The sequence below is a fragment of the Nerophis lumbriciformis genome, linkage group LG03 (assembly GCF_033978685.3).
Source record: "Nerophis lumbriciformis linkage group LG03, RoL_Nlum_v2.1, whole genome shotgun sequence".
Lineage (NCBI taxonomy): Eukaryota > Metazoa > Chordata > Actinopteri > Syngnathiformes > Syngnathidae > Nerophis > Nerophis lumbriciformis.
The window spans coordinates 46,449,777-46,470,000 of record NC_084550.2 but is presented as its reverse complement, the minus strand read 5'-3'; the positions used below and the strand labels follow the sequence as shown (position 1 = coordinate 46,470,000).

Here is a 20,224-nt window from a genome sequence, read left to right as displayed (position 1 = left end):
TTCAATGGGAATTTACAAAAAATGTGGGAATTTCGGGAAAAGCGGGAATTGTTTTGATAATGGTATAAAACTTGAATGGTTTGAATGAGTTGGTGTTGGAATTTTTCAAATTTGTCGAGAAATTCTTAAGTAGTAACATTTTTAATTGAGAAATGGTATTACGAAATTTTGGGAAAAACTGGATTTTTTTCAGTTAAAAAAACAACTTAATTTTTTGTCCTGATTAAGAGGAATGTTTTGACGGTGGAACGGTTGAAATGCATTGAAAATGTGGGAGGAGTAGTCGCCAGAAAAAAGGGTGGAAATAGGGCTTTGGACAACCAGGAATTCTAGAAAATCCTGGAATTTTTTTCAACTCGGAAAAAAGGTAATTTGAATTTCCCGGATGGTGGAATGTGTTGAAGGTGGAATAGTGTGAATCGGTTGAAAAATGTGGAAATGGTGGACGTTTGAAAAATGGCCAATTATTTTGAAAGGGAAAAATGTCCTAGAAAACATGGAATTCTGGGAAATCTGGGAATTTTTGGAATTTGTCAAGGGAAAGCCTGTGATTCCCGAATAGGCTGAACAGTTTGAAGTTGGAACTGTTTGAATTGGGTGAAAAATGTGGAAGGTAGAGAGCGCCAAAATCTGGAGAAGAAGAAGAAGTTGAAGTTGAACTAGATGAGGTAATCCCTTAAGGAATTGCGTGTGAATGCTCCAATGCTGAAGTTGTACTGAAATGCTGACAGACTGCAGTAAGAATAGTAAGAATAGTAAGAATAGTTTGAATGTTGGAATGATTTGAAAGTTGAAGAGTTTGAATTTCCAGGAAAAATGGAATTTGGTTTGGAACTTGGGAAAGTGTTAGTTGGATAAGTGGAATGTGTTGATGTTGGAATGGTTTGAATAGGTTGAAAAATGTGCGAATTGTGGAAGTTTAAAAAATGGACAATTCATTTTGAATGGGGAAAATGTCCCTGAAAACTGTGAATTCTTCGAAATCCGGGAATTTTTAAAAATTGTTGAAGGAGATCACACAATTTTGAACAGGCTGAATCTTTTGGAGTTGGAACGGTTTGAATCAGATGAAAAATGTGGGAATTGTGGAACTTTGAAGAATGTCCCATTTTTTAAAATGGGAATTGCAAACATTTTTGGGAATTTTGGTAAAAGAGGGAATTTTTTCGAAAATGGTAAAAAAAAACCTGAATAGTCTGAATGAGTTGGAATAGTTGGTGTTGAAATTTTTCAAATCGGTCGAGAAATGTTGAAGTAGTAACATGTTGAATTTAAAAATGGTATTACGGAATTCCTGGAATTTTGGGAAAAACGGGAATTTTTCCAGTTCAAAAAACAACTTTGTTTTTTGTCCTGATTAAGAGGAATGTTTTGACGGTTGAAATGCGTTGAAAATGTGGGATGAGGAGTCGCCAGAAAAAAGGGTGGAAATAGGGCTTTGGAAAACCAGGAATTCTGGAAAATCCTGGAATTTTTTTGAACTTGGAAAAAAGGGTAGTTTGAATTGCCGGGATGGTGGAATGTGTTGTTGGTGGAATGGTTTGAAATGGCTGAAAAATTTGCGAATTGTGTAAGTTTAAAAAATGGACAATTCATTTTTAATGGGGAAAATGTCCCTGAAAACTGGGAATTCTTGGAAATCCGGGAATTTAAAAAAATTGTTGATGGAGAGCACACAATTTTGAACAGGCTGAATCTTTTGGAGTTGGAACGGTTTGAATCAGATGAAAAATGTGGGAATTGTGTAACTTTGAAAGAGGGAATTTTTTCGAAAATGGTAAAAAAAAACCCGTCAATAGTCTGAATGAATTGGAATAGTTGGTGTTGAAATTTTTCAAATCGGTCGAGAAATGTTGAAGTAGTAACATGTTGAATTGAGAAATGGTATTACAGAATTCCTGGAATTTTAGGAAAACCGGGAATTTTTCCAGTTCAAAAAACAACTTTGTTTTTTGTCCTAATTAGGAGGAATGTTTTGACGGTAGAAAGGTTGAAGTGGGTTGAAAAATGTGGGAGGAGTAGTCGCCAGAATAAAGGGTGAAAATAGGGCTTTGGAAATCCAGGAATTCTGGAAAATCCTGGAATTTTTTTTTTAACTTGGAAAAAAGGGTAGTTTGAATTGCCAGGATGGTGGAATGTGTTGATGGTGGAATGGTTTGAATCGGTTGAAAAATGTGGTAACGGTGGACGTTTGAAAAATGGCCAATTCATTTTGAATGGGAAAAATTTCCCGGAAAGCATGAAATTCTGGGAAATCTGGGAATTTTTGCCAAGGGAAAGCCCATGATTTTCGAATAGTTTGAAGTTGGAACGGTTTTCTTTGGGTGAAACATGTGGAAGGTAGAGCGCGCCAAAATCTGGAGAAGAAGAAGTTGAATAAATAGATGAAATTTGGTGTGAATGTTTTGACATATTTTATTCTCCCTTAAGAAGGACTGCTACACAGTCGGCATGAGGGATTTTTTTTACCAATGAGTTTAGAAACAGAGGGGAAAAAAAGCTCACCTTGTCCTGGAGGCACCATGGGGACTTGGCTGGTGTGTGGAGACAAGCAGGTGACGCCGCTTCCAGTGACTGTGGCAGGACTACGGACGCCATGGAAGACACAGGAGTAGGACTCGCCCTTTTCTAAAGCTGGAAGTTCGGGAACTGACAAAAACACCTGCGGAGAGATCAGGTTTGCAGTGTTTTCACCTTTGAAAGTGCACTATACCTCAATGTTTTTGTACGCCTTGGTTTTCTATTCTAAGTTTCAGTTTTTGCAAAGAAATATTGCAAAAAATATGTCTCATGTTTTCCTGCACTGTCCTTCCTGGTTATCCACAAATATTGTGCCCAACAAATGACAAAAACTGAGATAATAATAATAATAATAATAGATTTTATTTGTAAAAAGCACTTTACATTGAGCAAACAACCTCAAAGTGCTACAGTGTATTAAAAAAGATAATAAAAAAAATAAAAAAATAAAAATAAACTAGAACTAGCACGCATATATCTAAAAAAAGACTTTTTTAAAAAGAAGGGTTTTTAAGCCTTTTTTAAAAGCATTCACAGTCTGCGGTTCCCTCAGGTGGTCAGGGAGAACGTTCCACAGACGGGGAGCGGCGGAGCAGAAAGCCCGGTCTCCCATTGTTTGTAGCTTTGTCCTCGGAGGTTGGAGAAGGTTAGTCTGTCCGGAGCGGAGGTGTCGTGTGGAGGATTTGGTATGGTTAGTATTTGTTACCCGGTAACAAATACTGTAATATTGTACACGGTAATTGGGATTTGTTATATATTGTATATATTATATACAAATATTACATAGTATAATAATTAGACCTGCTCAGTGGCCTAGTGGTTAGAGTGTCCGCCCTGAGACTGGAAGGTCGTGAGTTCAAACCCCGGCAGAGTCATACCAAAGACAAAAAAAAATGGGACCCGTTACCTCCCTGCTTGGCACTCAGCATCAAGGGTTGGAATTGGGGGTTAAATCACCAAAATAATTCCCGAGCGTGACCATCGCTGCTGCTCACTGCTCCCCTCACCTCCCAGGGGGTGAACATGGGGACGGGTCAAATGCAGAGGGTAATTTCACCACACCTAGTGTGTGTGTGACTATCATTGGGACTTTAACTTGAACTTTAAATATACAAACCCTGTTTCCATATGAGTTGGGAAATTGTGTTAGATGTAAATATAAACAGAATACAATGATTTGCAAATCCTTTTCAACCCATATTCAGTTGAATATGCTACAAAAACAACATATTTGATGTTAAAACTGATAAACATTTTTTTTTGTTGCAAATAATCATTAACTTTAGAATTTGATACCAGCAACACGTGACAAAGAAGTTGGGAAAGGTGGCAATAAATACTGATAAAGTTGAGGAATGCTCATCAAACACTTATTTGGAACATCCCACAGGTGTGCAGGCTAATTGGGAACAGGTGGGTTCCATGATTGGGTATAAAAACAGCTTCCCAAAAAATGCTCAGTCTTTCACAAGAAAGGATGGGGCGAGGTACACCCCTTTGTCCACAACTGCGTGAGCAAATAGTCAAACAGTTTAAGAACAACGTTTCTCAAAGTGCAATTGCAAGACATTTAGGGATTTCAACATCTACGCTCCATAATATCATCAAAAGGTTCGGAGAATCTGGAGAAATCACTGCACGTAAGCGGCATGGCCGGAAACCAACATTGAATGACCGTGACCTTTCGATCCCTCAGACGGCACTGTATCAAAAACCGTCATCAAACTCTAAAGGATATCACCACATGGGCTCAGGAACACTTCAGAAAATCACTGTCACTAAATACAGTTCGTCGCTACATCTGTAAGTGCAAGTTAAAGCTCTACTATGCAAAGCGAAGGCCATTTATCAACAACATCCAGAAACGCCGCCGGCTTCTCTGGGCCCAAGATCATCTACGATGGAATGATGCAAAGTGGAAAAGTGTTCTGTGGTCTGACGAATCCACATTTCAAATTGTTTTTGGAAATATTCAACATTGTGTCATCCGGACCAAAGGGGAAGCGAACCATCCAGACTGTTATCGAAACAAAGTTCAAAAGCCAGCATCTGTGATGGTATGGGGGTGCATTAGTGCCCAAGACATGGGTAACTTACACATCTGTGAAGGCACCATTCATGCTGAAAGGTACATACAGGTTTTGGAACAACGTATGCTGCCATCTAAGTGCCGTCTTTTTCATGGACGCTCCTGCTTATTTCAGCAAGACAATGCCAAGCAACGTATTACAACAGCACGGCTTCATAGTAAAAGAGTGCGGGTACTTTCCTGGCCCGCCTGCAGTCCAGACCTTCAAAGTTTCAACAATTAGTTTCCTCAGTTCCCAATCGTTTATTGAGTGTTGTTAAAAGGAAAGGCCTTGTAACACAGAGGTGAACATGCCCTTTCCCAACTACTTTGGCACGTGTTGCAGCCGTGAAATTCTAAGTTAATTATTATTTGCAAAAAAAAAAAAAAAGTTTATGAGTTTGAACATCAAATATGTTGTCTTTGTAGTGCATTCAATTGAATATGGGTTGAAAAGGATTTGCAAATCATTGTATTCCGTTTATATTTACATCTAACACAATTTCCCAACTCATATGGAAACAGGGTTTGTAGTATATATTATATACTGTATATATAATATGTAAATATTGCATACACGTTATATTTTATATTGCTACTTTGGTACATTTTTAGTCTACTTTATACCTTTTGTTTTCACCCTCTTTTGTGCCCTTATGTGCATTATCCTTTCCATCCTAATCCTTTCCATCCTTTGGAACTGAGCTATTATGTGGAACAATTTCCCTTGTGGATCAATAAAGTTTGTCTAAGTCTGAGTCTAAGTAAAACATTTCAAAACTAAAAAATAATAAAATGACACTGATCGTCATATTAGCATGAATTGAATTGCTTGCTAACTCACAAACTACCATGCTATCAAGGATGCTAGCTAACAAACAATGTAGAAAACTGTTAAAATGACATAAAAATAATATCCTCTGTCCAATTTTTGTCCAGCAAGGGTTGCATTCTTATAAATGAAAGGATGTTAAACATTAAATGTGTATTATGTACAACTTTGAAACATTTTATACTTTCAATATGCTTAACTATGCTAAGCTATCTGACAATCCAGTATAATATTTATGATTTTTTTTTTTTATAATAAGTAAGTCAAACTGATGTGTTCTTACCGTCCTGCTTTCCTGCCTGCTGATGTTTGATGGGCTGAGTTCTTGGACAGCCAGACATTGTTGTTCCATGTCAAAGCTCCAAAGCCACTGACCGGGCTGGTTGCCACGGTGACACTCTGACTCCAGAAGACATCTACAGTATGTGGGAAACATCTCATTTGTTCTTCTTCAAAGTTAAAATGCATCAAATTTGTATCTTAAATAACAATTATTTGACTCATACTAGAAACTAGAAATGTCTGTTTTGACACCCACCTGGTATCTAAATATCAATCAATCAATCAATCAATCTTTATTTATATAGCCCTAAATCACAAGTGTCTCAAAGGGCTGCACAAGCCACAACGACATCCTCGGTACAAAGCCCACATACGGGCAAGGAAAAACTCACCCCAAATATAAATACAGTCGTGGTCAAAAGTTTACATACACTGTAAAGAACATAATGTCATGGCTGTCTTGAGTTTCCAATAATTTCTACAAGTCTTATTTTTTTGTGAGAGAGTGATTGGAGCACATACTTGTTGGTCACAAAAAAACATTCATGAAGTTTGCTTCTTTTATGAATTTATTATGGGTCTACTGAAAATGTGGGCAAATCTGCTGGGTCAAAAGTATACATACAGCAATATTAATATTTGGTTAGCCATCCACAAGCTTCTGGCAAGCTTCTGGTTGAACTTTTGACCATTCGTCTTGACAAAATTGACAATACCCAGCAATACGTTTGGAGGAGAAAAAGTGAGGCCTTTAATCCCTGGAACACCACACCTACCGTCAAGCATGGTGGTGGTAGTATTATGCTCTGGGCTTGTTTTGCTGCCAATGGAACTGGTGCTTTACAGAGAGTAAATGGGACAATGAAAAAGGAGGATTACCTCCAAATTCTTCAGGACAACCCAAAATCTAGGGTGCAGTTGGGTGTTCCAACAGGACAATGACCCCAAACCCACGTCAAAAGTGGTAAAGGAATGGCTAAATCAGGCTAGAATGAAGGTTTTAGAATGGCCTTCCCAAAGTCCTGACTTAAACGTGTGGACAATGCTGAAGAAACAAGTCCATGTCAGAAAACCAACACATTTAGCTGAACTGAACCAATTTTGTCAAGAGGAATGGTCAAAAATTCAACCAGAAGCTTGTGGATGGCTACCAAAAGCGCCTTATTGCAGTGAAACTTGCCAAGGGACATGTAAGCAAATATTAACATTGCTGTATGTATACTTTTGACCCAGCAGATTTGCTCACATTTTCAGTAGACCCATAATAAATTCATAAAAGAACCAAATTTCATGAATGTTTTTGTCACCAACAAGTATGTGCTCCAATCACTCTATCACAAAAAAATAAGAGTTGTAGAAATTATTGGAAACTCGAGACAGCCATAACATTATGTTCTTTACAAGTGTATGTAAACTTTTGACCACGACTGTAAATGTACAATGTTATACAACAACATTTGGTGTATAAATATAAATAAATGTCATTTAAATATAAATAAATATTTGGTGAAAAAAAAGTGAATAAATATTTGTTGTATAAATATAATAAAATATTTGGTGAAAAATGTTAAATAAATATTGGTTGTATAAATATAAATAAATGTTTGGTGTGTAAGTGTAAATAAATGTTTAATGTAAAAATAAAAATGAATGTTTGGTGTATAAATGTAAATAAATGTTAGGTGTGTAAATATAAATAACTGTGTGTAAATATGAATGAATGTTTGGTGAAAAAAGTAAATACATATTTGTTGTATGAATATAAATAATTATTTGTTGTATGAATATAAATGTTTGGTGTATAAATATAAATGAATGTTTGGCGTATAAATGTAAATAAATATTTGGTGTAAATATGTAAGTACATATTGGTTGTATAAATATAAATAAATGTTAGGTGTGTAAGTATAAATAAATGTTTAATGTATAAATAAAAATAAATGTTTGCTTTATAAATGTAAATAAATGTTAGGTGTATAAATATAAATAACTGTGTATAAATATGAATAAAGGTTTGGTGTATAAATAAAAATAAATGTTTGGTGTATAAGTATAAATAAATGTTTAATTTATAAATAAAAATACATGTTTGCTATATAAATGTAAATAAATGTTAGGTGTATAAATATACATAAATAACTGTGTATACATATGGATAAAGGTTTGGTGTATAAATAAAAATAAATGTTTGGTGTTTAATTGTAAATCAATGTTGGGTGTCTAAATATAAATAAATGCCTACCTCTTTAGGACCAACCTTTATAGATATATAAAGATTTGTATTTACAACATTAATAATAAAACATAAAAAAGCTTGTTGTGCATCCGGAAAGTATTCACAGCCATTCACTTTTTCCACATTTTGTTATGTTACAGCTTTAATTCACATGTACATAAGTATTCACAGCCTTTGCTCAATACGTTGTTGATGCACCTTTGGCAGCAATTACAGCCTCAAGTCTTTTTGAATACGATGCCACAAAAATTTAAATTTTCCTGAGGGAACTCTCCTGAAGAAATCAATAAAGTACTATCCATCTATCTATCTATCTATCTATCTATCTATCTATCTATCTATCTATCTATCTATCTATCTATCTATCTATCTATCTATCTATCTATCTATCTATCTATCCATCTATCTATCTATCTATCTATCTATCTATCTATCTATCTTTCAATCAATGTTTGGTGTATGAATGTTTAGTGTATAAATATAAATACATGTTTGGTGTCCATCCATCCATCCATCCATCCATTTTCTACCGCGTATCATAAATAATAATAAATGTTTGGTGTATAAATATAAATAAATGTTTTGTGGTAGATGGGGAGGTGTTTGGTGCCAATTGGCTGCCATGTTATCATCAGTCTAGGACAGCTGGGGCTACAGATGTAGATTAGCAGCACCATTGTGTAACTGTGAACAGAACCAATGGTTGGTTTTCAGTGTAACGAACAATTCATTTTTTTACAGTTTTTGGAATGATCAGTTTGTAATAATTAGGTATTTTTTTTCCACTATAATATTAAACTGTCAGTTGGCTGTGTGTACTTGTGTGCGAGTCTTGAGTTAGTGTGTACACCAAATACAAGTGGCTCTGGGTGCATGTTTTTTTCATTAACCCAATTCTTTGCAATGCGCACACAAACACACACACACACACACACTCACACACACACACACACACACACACACACACACACACACACACACACACACACACACACACACACACACACACACACACACACGAGACCTGCAAAAAATGCCTACTTCTTTAGGACCACCTTTTCTAGATATATAAAGATTTGTATTTACAACATTAATAATAAAACATAAAAAAGCTAGTTGTAAAGAATGATTTGGAATTTCACAAGAAAAAGGTCCCCATTTCACAAGAAAAACTTTGAATTTTGGCAGTATTATAATAAAAGTCGTAATTTTACTGATCGCAAAAGTCACAATTTTCTAAGAAAACTTAAACATTTTGGCAATATTATAATAAAAATCTGATTTTATTGGCAAAATTATGACAAAAGTCATAATTTTACTCAAAAAATGTCACTATTTTACAAGAACAACAAAAAATTGGCAATATTGTGATAAAAGTCAGAAATGTATACGACAAATGTCTCCATTCTGCATTAAAATGTAATAATTTTACATAAAAAAGTAATAATTTTACGAGAAAATATTGCAATATATTTAGGACCACCCTTTAGGACCATCCTTTCTAGATGTATAAAGATTTTGTATTTACAACATTAATAATATATACATACTATGCAAACATAAAAAAGCTTGTTGTGAAAAATGAGTTGGAATTTCACAAGAAAAACTTAGAATTTTGGCAGTATTATAATAAAAGTAGTCATTTTACTGATCGCAAGTCAAAATTTTACAAGAAAAACTGAACATTTGTGCAATGTTATGACAAAAGTTGGAATTTTACTCAATAACAGTCGCAATTTTAGAAGAAAAAGCTTAAAATGTTGGCAATTTTATGAAAAGAGTCGTAATTTTACTGATCGCAAGTCAAAATTTTACAAGAAAAACTGAACATTTGTGCAATGTTGGCAATTTTATTAAAAGAGTCGTAATTTTACCCGGCAAAAGTCACAATTTTCTCTGAAAACTTTAAAATTTTGGCAATATTATAATAAAAATCAGATTTTACTTGGCAAAATTATGACAATAGTCATAATTTTACTCAAAAAATGTCACTATTTTACAAGAACAACAAAAAAAATTGGCAATATTGTGATACGAGTCAGAATTTTATATGACAAATGTCACCATTTTGCATTAAAAAGTAATAATTTTACATATAAAAGTAATAATTTTACGAGAAAATATTTCAATATTACAGAAACAGAAAAAATATGAGAAATTGTTCCCAATTTTATAAGAAAAAAGTCGACACATTGTGAGAAAAATACTGATTTTACTTAATTTATTTAAATTTTTGGTTTGTAATTGATTTTTAATCTTCCTTATTTACTTCAAGTTATTACAGTATGTCTCTATATACATTTTTTTTTTTTTTTTAAATACATTTTGGCCAAAGGGGGCGCCTTTCAATTTCTTACACACACTTGTTATTTCATATGTTGACCAGAGGGGGAGCACTTAAATTTTTTTTACACACACTTGTTATTTCATATGTTGACAGTAAAAAAAAATTGGGACCACCCAAATTTTGATAGATTTCACCACCAGGGGTGCTAATGAGACAATCTCTATTAGATGGAATGGTTTTCCGTATTGGGACCATGATTTCTGTCCTAACTTGTTCACATCTCCTCATATGGACGGTACTTTTCCTTGTTGATGTCTCAAGAAGAGCAGAAATACAAGAACACACACACACACACACACACACACACACACACACACACACACACACACACACACACACACACACACACACACACACACGCACACGCACACGCACACACACTCCTTGAGACCTCCAAAAAATGCCTCCCTTTTTAGGACCACCCTTCCTAGATATATAAATATGTGTATTTACAACATTAATAACATATACATACTATGCAAACATAAAAAAGCTTGTGAAAAATGAGTTGGAATTTTACAAGAAAAACTTAGAATTTTGACAGTATTATAAAAAAAAGCCGTCATTTTACTCAACGCAAGTCAAAATTCCATCCATCCATCCATTTACTACCGCTTATTCCCTTTGGGGTCGCGGGGGGCGCTGGAGCCTATCTCAGCTACAATCGGGCGGAAGGCGGGGTACACCCTGGACAAGTCGCCACCTCATCGCAGGGCCAACACAGATAGACAGACAACATTCACACTCACATCCACACACTAGGGCCAATTTAGTGTTGCCAATCAACCTATCCCCAGGTGCATGTCTTTGGAGGTGGGAGGAAGCCGGAGTACCCGGAGGGAACCCACGCAGTCACGGGGAGAACATGCAAACTCCACACAGAAAGATCCCGAGCCCGGGATTGAACCCAAGACTACTCAGGACCTTCGTATTGTGAGGCAGATGCACTAACCCCTCTGCCACCGTGAAGCCCGCAAGTCAAAATTTTACAAGAAAAACTGAACCTTTGTGCAATGCTATAATAAAAGTTGGAATTTTACTCAATAACAGTCGCAATTTTACAAGAAAAAGCTTAAAATGTTGGCAATTTTATGAAAAGAGTCGTAATTTTACCCGACAAAAGTCAAAATTTTCTCGGAAAACTTCAAAATGTTGGCAATATTATAATAAAAATCTGATTTTATTTGGCAAAATTATGACAATAGTCATAATTTTATTCAAAAAATGTCACTATTTTACAAGAACAAAAAAAAAAAGGGCAATATTGTGATACGACTCAGAATTTTATATGACAAATGTCACCATTTTGCATTAAAAAGTAATAATTTTACATATAAAAGTAATCATTTTACGAGAAAATATTGCAATATTACAGAAACAGAAATAATATGAGAAATTGTTCCCAATTTTATAAGAACAAAGTCGACACATTGTGAGAAAAATACTGATTTTACTTAATTTATTTGAATTTTTGGTTTGTAATTATTTTTTAATCTTCCTCATTTACTTAAAGTTATTCCAGTATGTCTCCATATACATAATTATTTATTTTTTTAAATCATTTTGGCCAAAGGGGGCACATTTCAATTTCTGACACACACTTGTTATTTCATATGTTGACCAGAGGGGGAGCACTTCAATTTTTTTTTACACACACTTGTTATTTCATATGTTGACAGTCAATTTTTTTGGGACCACCCAAATTTTTGGGTGGTCCCAATACGGAATGGTTTTCCGTATTGGGACTATGATTTATGTCCTAACTTGTTCACACCTCCTCATATGGACGGTACTTTTCCTTGTTGATGTCTCAAGAAGGGCAGAACACACACACACACACACACACACACACACACACACACACACACACACACACACACACACACACACACACACACACACACACACTATCGCATTACTGTATGTTTTGTGTTTTTTTTTTGTGTGTTTAAAACAGTGTTTGCTGTAGGACGTGGAGAGAGTTCCTAAAGTGTGTGTGTGAGCACCTCACCTTCCCTGGAGAACACACCAGCCACAGTAGGGGTCGTGTGCTTGCAAGCAGGAGTGACAGTCTGTGTGCTGCTGGCATTCGGCCACAGGTCTCTTCTGTAGCTGCGACCACAACAACAATGTTCAGTCGTGCAAAGCATCCCCAATAAGCTCAAACAAGGCATGACCCACTTTTCTCAGCGGCACAGTAGCAAATGAAAATATGCTCATGAGTATAATCCTCACAATGCATGGAAGGGTTTTGTAGGAGAAACAAAAGCATTCCAGCCAGGACCGGGCTCTCTAGAGGTTTATTCCTGCCAGGGGAATTTTATTTGGAGTGTTTACCAAGTTATGGGTCATGATGAAGAGATGCTCTTCCTCTCCATCCAGGACAAGGTCGGAACTAATGGCGGCGTTGTGTTGGATGGACGTTATGGAGTATTCCTCCACCTCGCCGTTTGGTCCCAGGAACACCTGAGACAATTCACATAGACAAATGCTTTCATGTTTAGACTATAAACATCAATTACATAACAAATATCTAAATATAACATACAACATATAATACAACAACCAACAATGTAGAATATTAGATTACATGTAATATACATTTTAAACTTCATAATGCGCCACACATTTTCAATGGGAGACAGGTCTGGACTACAGGCAGGCCAGTCTAGTACCCGCACTCTTTTACTATGAAGCCACACTGTTGTAACACGTGGCTTGGCATTGTTTTGCTGAAATAAGCAGGGGCGTCCATGATAACGTTGCTTGGATGGCAACATATGTTGCTCCAAAACCTGTATGTACCTTTCAGCATTAATGGTGCCTTCACAGATGTGTAAGTTACCCATGCCTTGGGCACTAATACACCGCCATACCATCACAGATGCTGGCATTTAAACTTTGCGCCTATAACAATCCGGATGGTTCTTTTCCTCTTTGGTCCGGAGGACACAACGTCCACAGTTTCCAAAAACAATTTGAAATGTGGACTCGTCAGACCACAGAACACTTTTCCACTTTGAATCAGTCCATCTCAGATGGACGCCGGCGGCGTTTCTGGGTGTTGTTGATAAATGGCTTTGGCTTTGCATAGTAGAGTTTTAACTTGCACTTACAGATGTAGCGACCAACTGTAGTTACTGACAGTGGTTTTCTGAAGTGTTCCTGAGCCCATGTGGTGATGTCCTTTACACATTGAGGTCTCTTTTTGATGCAGCATCGCCTGAAGGATCGAAGGTCCGTAGTATCATCGCTTACATGCAGTGATTTCTTCAAGATTCTCTGAACCTTTTGATGATATTACGGACCGTAGATGGTGAAATCCCTAAATTCCTTGCAATAGCTAGTTGAGAAATGTTGTTCTTAACAATTTGCTCACACATTTGTTGACAAAGTGTTGACCCTCGCCCCATCCTTGTTTGTGAATGACTGAGCATTTCATGGAAGCTGCTTTTATACCCAATCATGGCACCCACCTGTTCCCAATTAGCCTGTTCACCCTTGGGATGTTCCACACAAGTGTTTGATGGGCATTCCTCAAGTTTCTCAGTCTTTTTTGCCACTTGTGCCAGCTTTTTTGAAACATGTTGCAGGCATCAAATTCCAAATAAGCTAATAATTGCAAAAAATAACAAGGTTTTCCAGTTGGAACGTTAAGTATTTTGTCTTTGCAGTCTATTCAATTGAATATAAGTTGAAAAGGATTTACAAATCATTGTATTCTGTTTTTATTTACCATTTACACAACGTGCCAACTTCACCGGTTTTGGGTTTTGTATTAGGCGTATGAGGCCATTAATGCTTCCTCTTCCTCACTTTCAATGTGTGAAATCGTACAGAAGAGAATAATCCCGTTACAAGTGCACCCCTAGTGGCAACACACGGATAGTACAACGTTGTGGTGTGTTGTTTGGGGCTTCCAATCTGCTGTTATTTGGGTCAAAGCAGGAGAGTAGCCTGACCAACTGGCACACTTTAGCCCTGGAAAAGTTGTTTACACGCACGTGCACATCAGCTTCATTCCGTCTAATATGTCATTAGACATTTGAGTGTGGGGGTCGCTCTGTGCAACAAACACTTTAATCTCCCTAATGGCAACATCCAGCGCAGGTCTTGGCTGAGGCTCCAACATCTCTGTGTGTGTGTGTGTGTGTCTGTGTGTGTGTGTGTGCGTGTGTGTGTTCTTGTATTTCCACCCTTCTTGAGACACCAACAAGGAAAAGTAGCTTCCATATGAGGAGGTGTGAACAAGTTAGGACCAAAATCATGTTCCCAATACGGAAAACCATTGCATCTAATAGAGCCAAATACTAGAGTCCGTGAACATTGCTCCAAAGTCAGGATTTTTCTGTTGATTAAATGTGCATACAAAAGGAAACATTGACAGGCGCAAAGGCAGCAATATATGATAAAACAAGACGGCAGCTGAAGAAGGACTTCCCTATTCATTCCCGAAAAAAACCCGCCAGGTGAACAGCTGATTTGACAACTTCCGGTGCCGACGTAAGGCAACCCGCGTCCCATATGTGACCATAGGATGAACAAATACACTACGGTACTAAGACTATAGTGGCCTTTAACAGTTAGCTTCTACAGCTGGGTTGCCCAAAGTGCGGCACAGGGGCCATCTGTGGTCCGTGACTCGTTTGTCATCGGCCTTAATTACCGGTAGGCAAATTACAAAAAACAAAAAATAGAGATCTCATTTGGTGAAATCCATCAAAATGAGGGTGGTCCCTAAAAGGAGGGATTTTTCAAATTGACTGTGTGTCGGTTTTAAAAGGGCTCCCCCTCAGGTCAACATATGAAATATCAAGAGTGTGTAAGAAATTAAAATGCGCCCCCTTTGGCCAAAATTAATAAAAATAAATATGTATAAATAGATATACTGTAATAACCTGAAGTAAATAATGAAGATTAAAAACCAATTACAAAAAATAAAATAAAAATACAACATGTACTAAAAGGCTTACTTTTTTTATATTTGCATAGTATGTATATATTATTAATGTTGTAAATATAAATCTTTATATATCTAGAAAGGGTGGTCCTAAAGAGGTAGGCATTTTTGGAGGTCTTAAGAAGGTAACAAATACAATAATGTGTGTGTGTGTGTGTGTGTGTGTGTGTGTTAGATATTAGGTTTTGAAGCTGGCGGGGTGATTGGCCAACTTGTTACAGCTGACCCTTCAGGTATGTGAAGGATTCAAAGTCAGTTTTGTCGTCCAACGCTCTTTGATCTCCTCTAAAGCGGAACATCCATGCTAGAATAATTGTTCATCCACTTTACACCTCATTACTCCAACTGCACCCACTCTCAGAGACAAAAAGCACCAAAAAACATGTCCCAAATAAAATAGGATGAAGGAACCTAAATGATATTTAAGTTCATTTACATTTTATGGAAGATGCTTTATGTTTATTCAGCCAAAATGGGACTATTTACTTTATTTGAATAATACGAAAATGTATATATTGCATGCAGTTTTTTCCCTAAAGCCATAACCACGGTGAACTCTCATAGGCACTGATTTTATAGTTTAGCACCTCTCTGTGTGCAATTTTTACTTTCCACCCACAGTCTGAATGCTTCTGTATATAGTATAATATTTAAACAACACATTCAGAACATTCGTTCTCAGGACTGGACCTGCACCTTACCTCTTTTTGCACTATTTTCTTTCTTTCCTTCCTATGTTTATATTTATAGACTGTCGCACTGGAGTTGCTTTTAATCTCATTGTACCTGTGTATAGTGACAATAAAATGCATTCTATTCTATTCTTAGAGTAATTATAAGGCACACTTTATTTGTAATTATTACATTTGTGTGAATAATTTTATATTTTATACTGCTTTAATAGAGTGAAAAATATGTAACTGTTTAATTGCATTTATGGCGGAAGGATCTGTGTGGTAATAAGGTTTAGACACAGTGTATTATGGGTAATGGCAGTCAGGTATGGTGGAATGGAGCCACACAGTTTTTGGACCTTACTCTTACTTTTTCCTACTCTTTCTTACTGTAACTTACTCACTTTATTTTGCTATACATTTTTATCCACATCGATATTGTTTGACGTTTTTGGAATTTGGAAGTAAACGCTGCACAAAACGAAGAGGAGCATCCAGAGTTTTTGTAACGGAGCGTCAAGCTAAGGCTTCATTAGGAAACTACATAGGACATATAAAGTTAAAGTACCACTGATAGTCACACACACACATTAGGTGTGGTGAAATTACCCTCTGCATTTGACCCATCCCCTTGTTCCACCCCCTGGGAGGTGAGGGGAGCAGTGAGCAGCAGCGGTGGCCGAGCTCGGCAATCATTTTGGTGATTTAACCCCCAATTCTCCAAGCAGGTCTAGAGGTCATATAGAGGTCTAGCCTTGTTTTTTGCCCGAAACAATTATTTTGTTAGTGTTCCCATGTCGGTCTTTAATATTACGGGGAGTCATTCTCAAACTGTGGCTAGTGGTGCGCCAAAAAAATCACTCAATTAAATATTCAAACACAGTGTTACTGTTCAAACTGTGTGTAATGTAACCCATCCATCCATTTTCTACCGCTTGTCCCTTTCGGGGACGAGGGGGGTTCAGGAGTCTATCCCTGCTGCACTAGGGCGGAAGGAGGGGTACACCCTGCACATACCGTAGTTTCCGGACCATAGGGCGCACCGGATTATAAGGCGCACTGCCGATGAATGGTCTATTTTTGGTCTTTTTTAATATATATAGTGCACCGGGCGCATTAAAATAGTCATATTATTATGATTTTTTTTCTAAATGTAAAAGACTTCCTTGTGGTCTACATAACATGTAATGGTGGTTCTTTGGTCAAAATGTTGCATAGATGATGTTTTACAGATCATCTTCAAGTCGCTTTCTGACAGTCGCTTCAGGATGCCCCGTTTTGTGGGCGGTCTTATTTACGTGGCTCACCTTCCACAGTGTCTTCTCCCGTCATCTCTGTTGTAGCGGTGTAGCGTGCAAGGACGGGGGTGGAAGAAGAGTCAAAAGATGGAGCTAACTGTGTTAATGACATTCAGAATTTACTTCAATCAATAACGGAGCAGCATCTCCTCATCCGGAAACAACAAGGCCGTAAATGGGTCCCGTGAAAAAACATCAGACCGGAACTCTCTAATAACTAAAGTTCCTTGGGTGAATAATGTAAACTCACTATACCGGTATGTTTTAGCGCTTTCATGGCGAGTTTACTGACAGATATAAGTAAGAACTTTACACTACTTTATATTAGAAATGGCAACAGCGGAGGATGAATGTCCCATAATAAGAAGATAGAGAAACGGACAACACAGACTACAAAGGCGGAAGCGCGCAATTTTTCAGAATTTATGCAGATCCCAAATACAGATCAGCAGGTACTAGAAGGTAAGATAAGTTGCTTTTGCATAATATTGCAAAACAAAATGCCAGATAATATGTCTTACCTTATACACACACCATAATAATACTCCTATGTTGAAGTACAGTACAATCCATCAAGCGGAGCGGCTTCATAGATTACCAAAGTCGTACTAAAACATTTTGATAGATTTTGGATGTTCTATATTTTCAATGGAACATTTAAAATGTTGGTGTTGTTTACTTGAGTCATATTTCCATCATATTGCAGTCTACACGTATCTCTTATGTTTGACTGCCATCTACTGGTCACACTTATCATTATACCATGTACCAAATAAAATAGCTTCGAGGTCAGTAAGCTCAATCAAACTTATTCCTTACATTGGTAAATGGTAAATGGTAAATGGGTTGTACTTGTATAGCGCTTTTCTACCTTTTTTAAGGAACTCAAAGCGCGTTGACACTATTTCCACATTCACCCATTCACACACACATTCACACATTCACACACGGCGGACTGAGAGACAGTAGGCGCACTGTCGAGTTTTGAGGGGAAAAAAAGGATTTTAAGTGATAATATTCGGTAATATTCTTGCTAAATAAAACCTCTGCCTTGTTTTAAATGAATATTTAGACCTACTACGCTACTGTATTTGAATGTTGGTCATTATGGTGGTACTTGGGGAGCCAAGTGTTGAGGTGGTACTTGGTGAAAAAAGTTTGAGTACCAAAATGCTATAGGGGCTTTATGGCTGACTGCAGACTAGTAAGTATTGCAATACATCGCACTTCCAAGTTTGCGGTATGTAAAGGTGAATATGTGGGTCTCATTTCAGGTCTCATGCTCTCATAATGTTAACTCATTTTGGAAAGTCTTAAACAGGTTTTTTTATGCTGTAGCTTGAAAATATTCCATTTATGATTATTAATTCCTACTTAGCATAAATCAATTTACCACGGAAACAATAACATAAATAAACAAGGGTTTAGAATTGGATATGAGATTGTGTGCTTAAAAAAACACAACCAATAAAAAATGCAGTTCAAGTACATTTGTAATTGGATATTAAAGGAACCCTAATATGAAAACATCTCCATGTGTATTTGGGATCCCGATCGAGACCGGAGAATTTTAAATGAAACCATGGAGGAATGGCGGAGATATTTATAAAACAATCTTGCCTTCCTTCATTCTTTCTCCAAATGAGCCGTTTGGAATTTGCCACAATTTGTGACGTTTTTCCCAAGTGTGACAACAGCAAATTATCCATATAATTGGTATTAATTTACCAAAAGAGCTTTGTGTGAGTCCACCATTGTAGTCGGACGCTGTAGCTCCTTCTTTCTTTCTATCCTCTTGCTGTGGGGCAGACTGGCTCGTACATGCACATGCATCCTCCACTGTTGTCATTTCTAATACAAAGTAGTGTATAGTTCTAAATCATATCTGTCAGTAGACAGATATGAACTTTTTTAATATCTTCAATATCCATCACTAGTAAATATACTTGTTATGTTGTGTCTGCAATAAACATTAAAGTAATTACTTTCACACCAACATCATCATGCACACTGTACAGACAAATCCTGTCTTTTTTTATCAAGCCTGACAAGGGCAGCTTTTAAAGGGTTAAAGAGAGGGCAGAGCTGCAGTCATACTGAATAAGCGTCTGTGTTTGACGCTGCTAACAAGAGTGCGGAGCTCTGTTTGCTGCTCCCAATGATGACTGGCTGGTGGTTAGCAGCTCCTGAGTGATGTAATGGTCATCTTAGCGGGTTAATGGCAGCTATTGTACTGCAGGGGACCTCAAGCATTGGTCACAAACGGAAAACAAAGAGCAAAGTGTCTGCAGGCTTGCTCCAAATTCATAAACGTCTGATGGTATCAAGTGACCACCAAAAGCGTTTGCTCAGTGTTCATCTGCATAAATTGGTGTAATATATATATACATATATATTTACATATACATATATACATAGTATATACATGTATATACAAATACACACATATATATATATATACAGTTGTGCTCATACGTTTACATACCCTGGGAGAATTTATGATTTCTTGGCCATTCTTCAGAGAATATGAATGATAACACAACAACCTTTCTTCCACTCATGCTTAATGGTTGTGTGAAGCTATTTATTGGCAAACAACTGTGTTTACTCTTTTTAAATCAAAATGACAAAAGAAAGTACCCAAATGACCCTGATCAAAAGTTTACATACCCCAGTGACTTTGATCTGATAACATGCACAGAAGTTGACACAAACAGGTTTGAATGGCTAATCAAGGTTCCAATCCTCACCTGTGACATGTTTGTTTGCAATTAATGTGTGTGTATAAAAGGTCAGTGAGTTTCTGGGCTTCTGACAGACCATTGCATCTTTCATCCAGTGCTGCACAGATGTTTCTGGATTCTGAGTCATGGGGAAGGCAAAATAATTGTCAAAGAATCTGCCAGAAAAGGTAATTGAACTGCATAAAACAGGAAAGGGGTATAAAAAGATATCCAAGGAATTGAGAATGCCAATCAGCAGTGTTCAAACGCTGATTAAGAAGTGG

At 36.8% G+C, this 20,224-nt stretch overlaps 1 protein-coding gene across 4 annotated transcripts in view; it reads right to left on the bottom strand.

Annotated features, from left to right (window-relative positions):
- Nucleotides 1-20,224, bottom strand: part of plxnb1b (plexin b1b) — a 274,071-nt gene that overhangs the window by 89,733 nt on the left and 164,114 nt on the right. For all 4 annotated transcript variants that reach the window (XR_012050329.1, XM_061937833.2, XM_061937834.2 and 1 more), the window contains exons 6-9: nucleotides 12,623-12,751; nucleotides 12,297-12,397; nucleotides 5,704-5,836; nucleotides 2,506-2,662 (exon numbers count right to left, since the gene is read on the bottom strand). Coding sequence is in view for 3 of the 4 variants with exons in the window: in XM_061937833.2 (XP_061793817.1) it covers nucleotides 2,506-2,662; nucleotides 5,704-5,836; nucleotides 12,297-12,397; nucleotides 12,623-12,751 (520 nt within the window). In the remaining variant the exon portion in view is untranslated. The remainder of the gene's footprint in view (nucleotides 1-2,505; nucleotides 2,663-5,703; nucleotides 5,837-12,296; nucleotides 12,398-12,622; nucleotides 12,752-20,224) is intronic.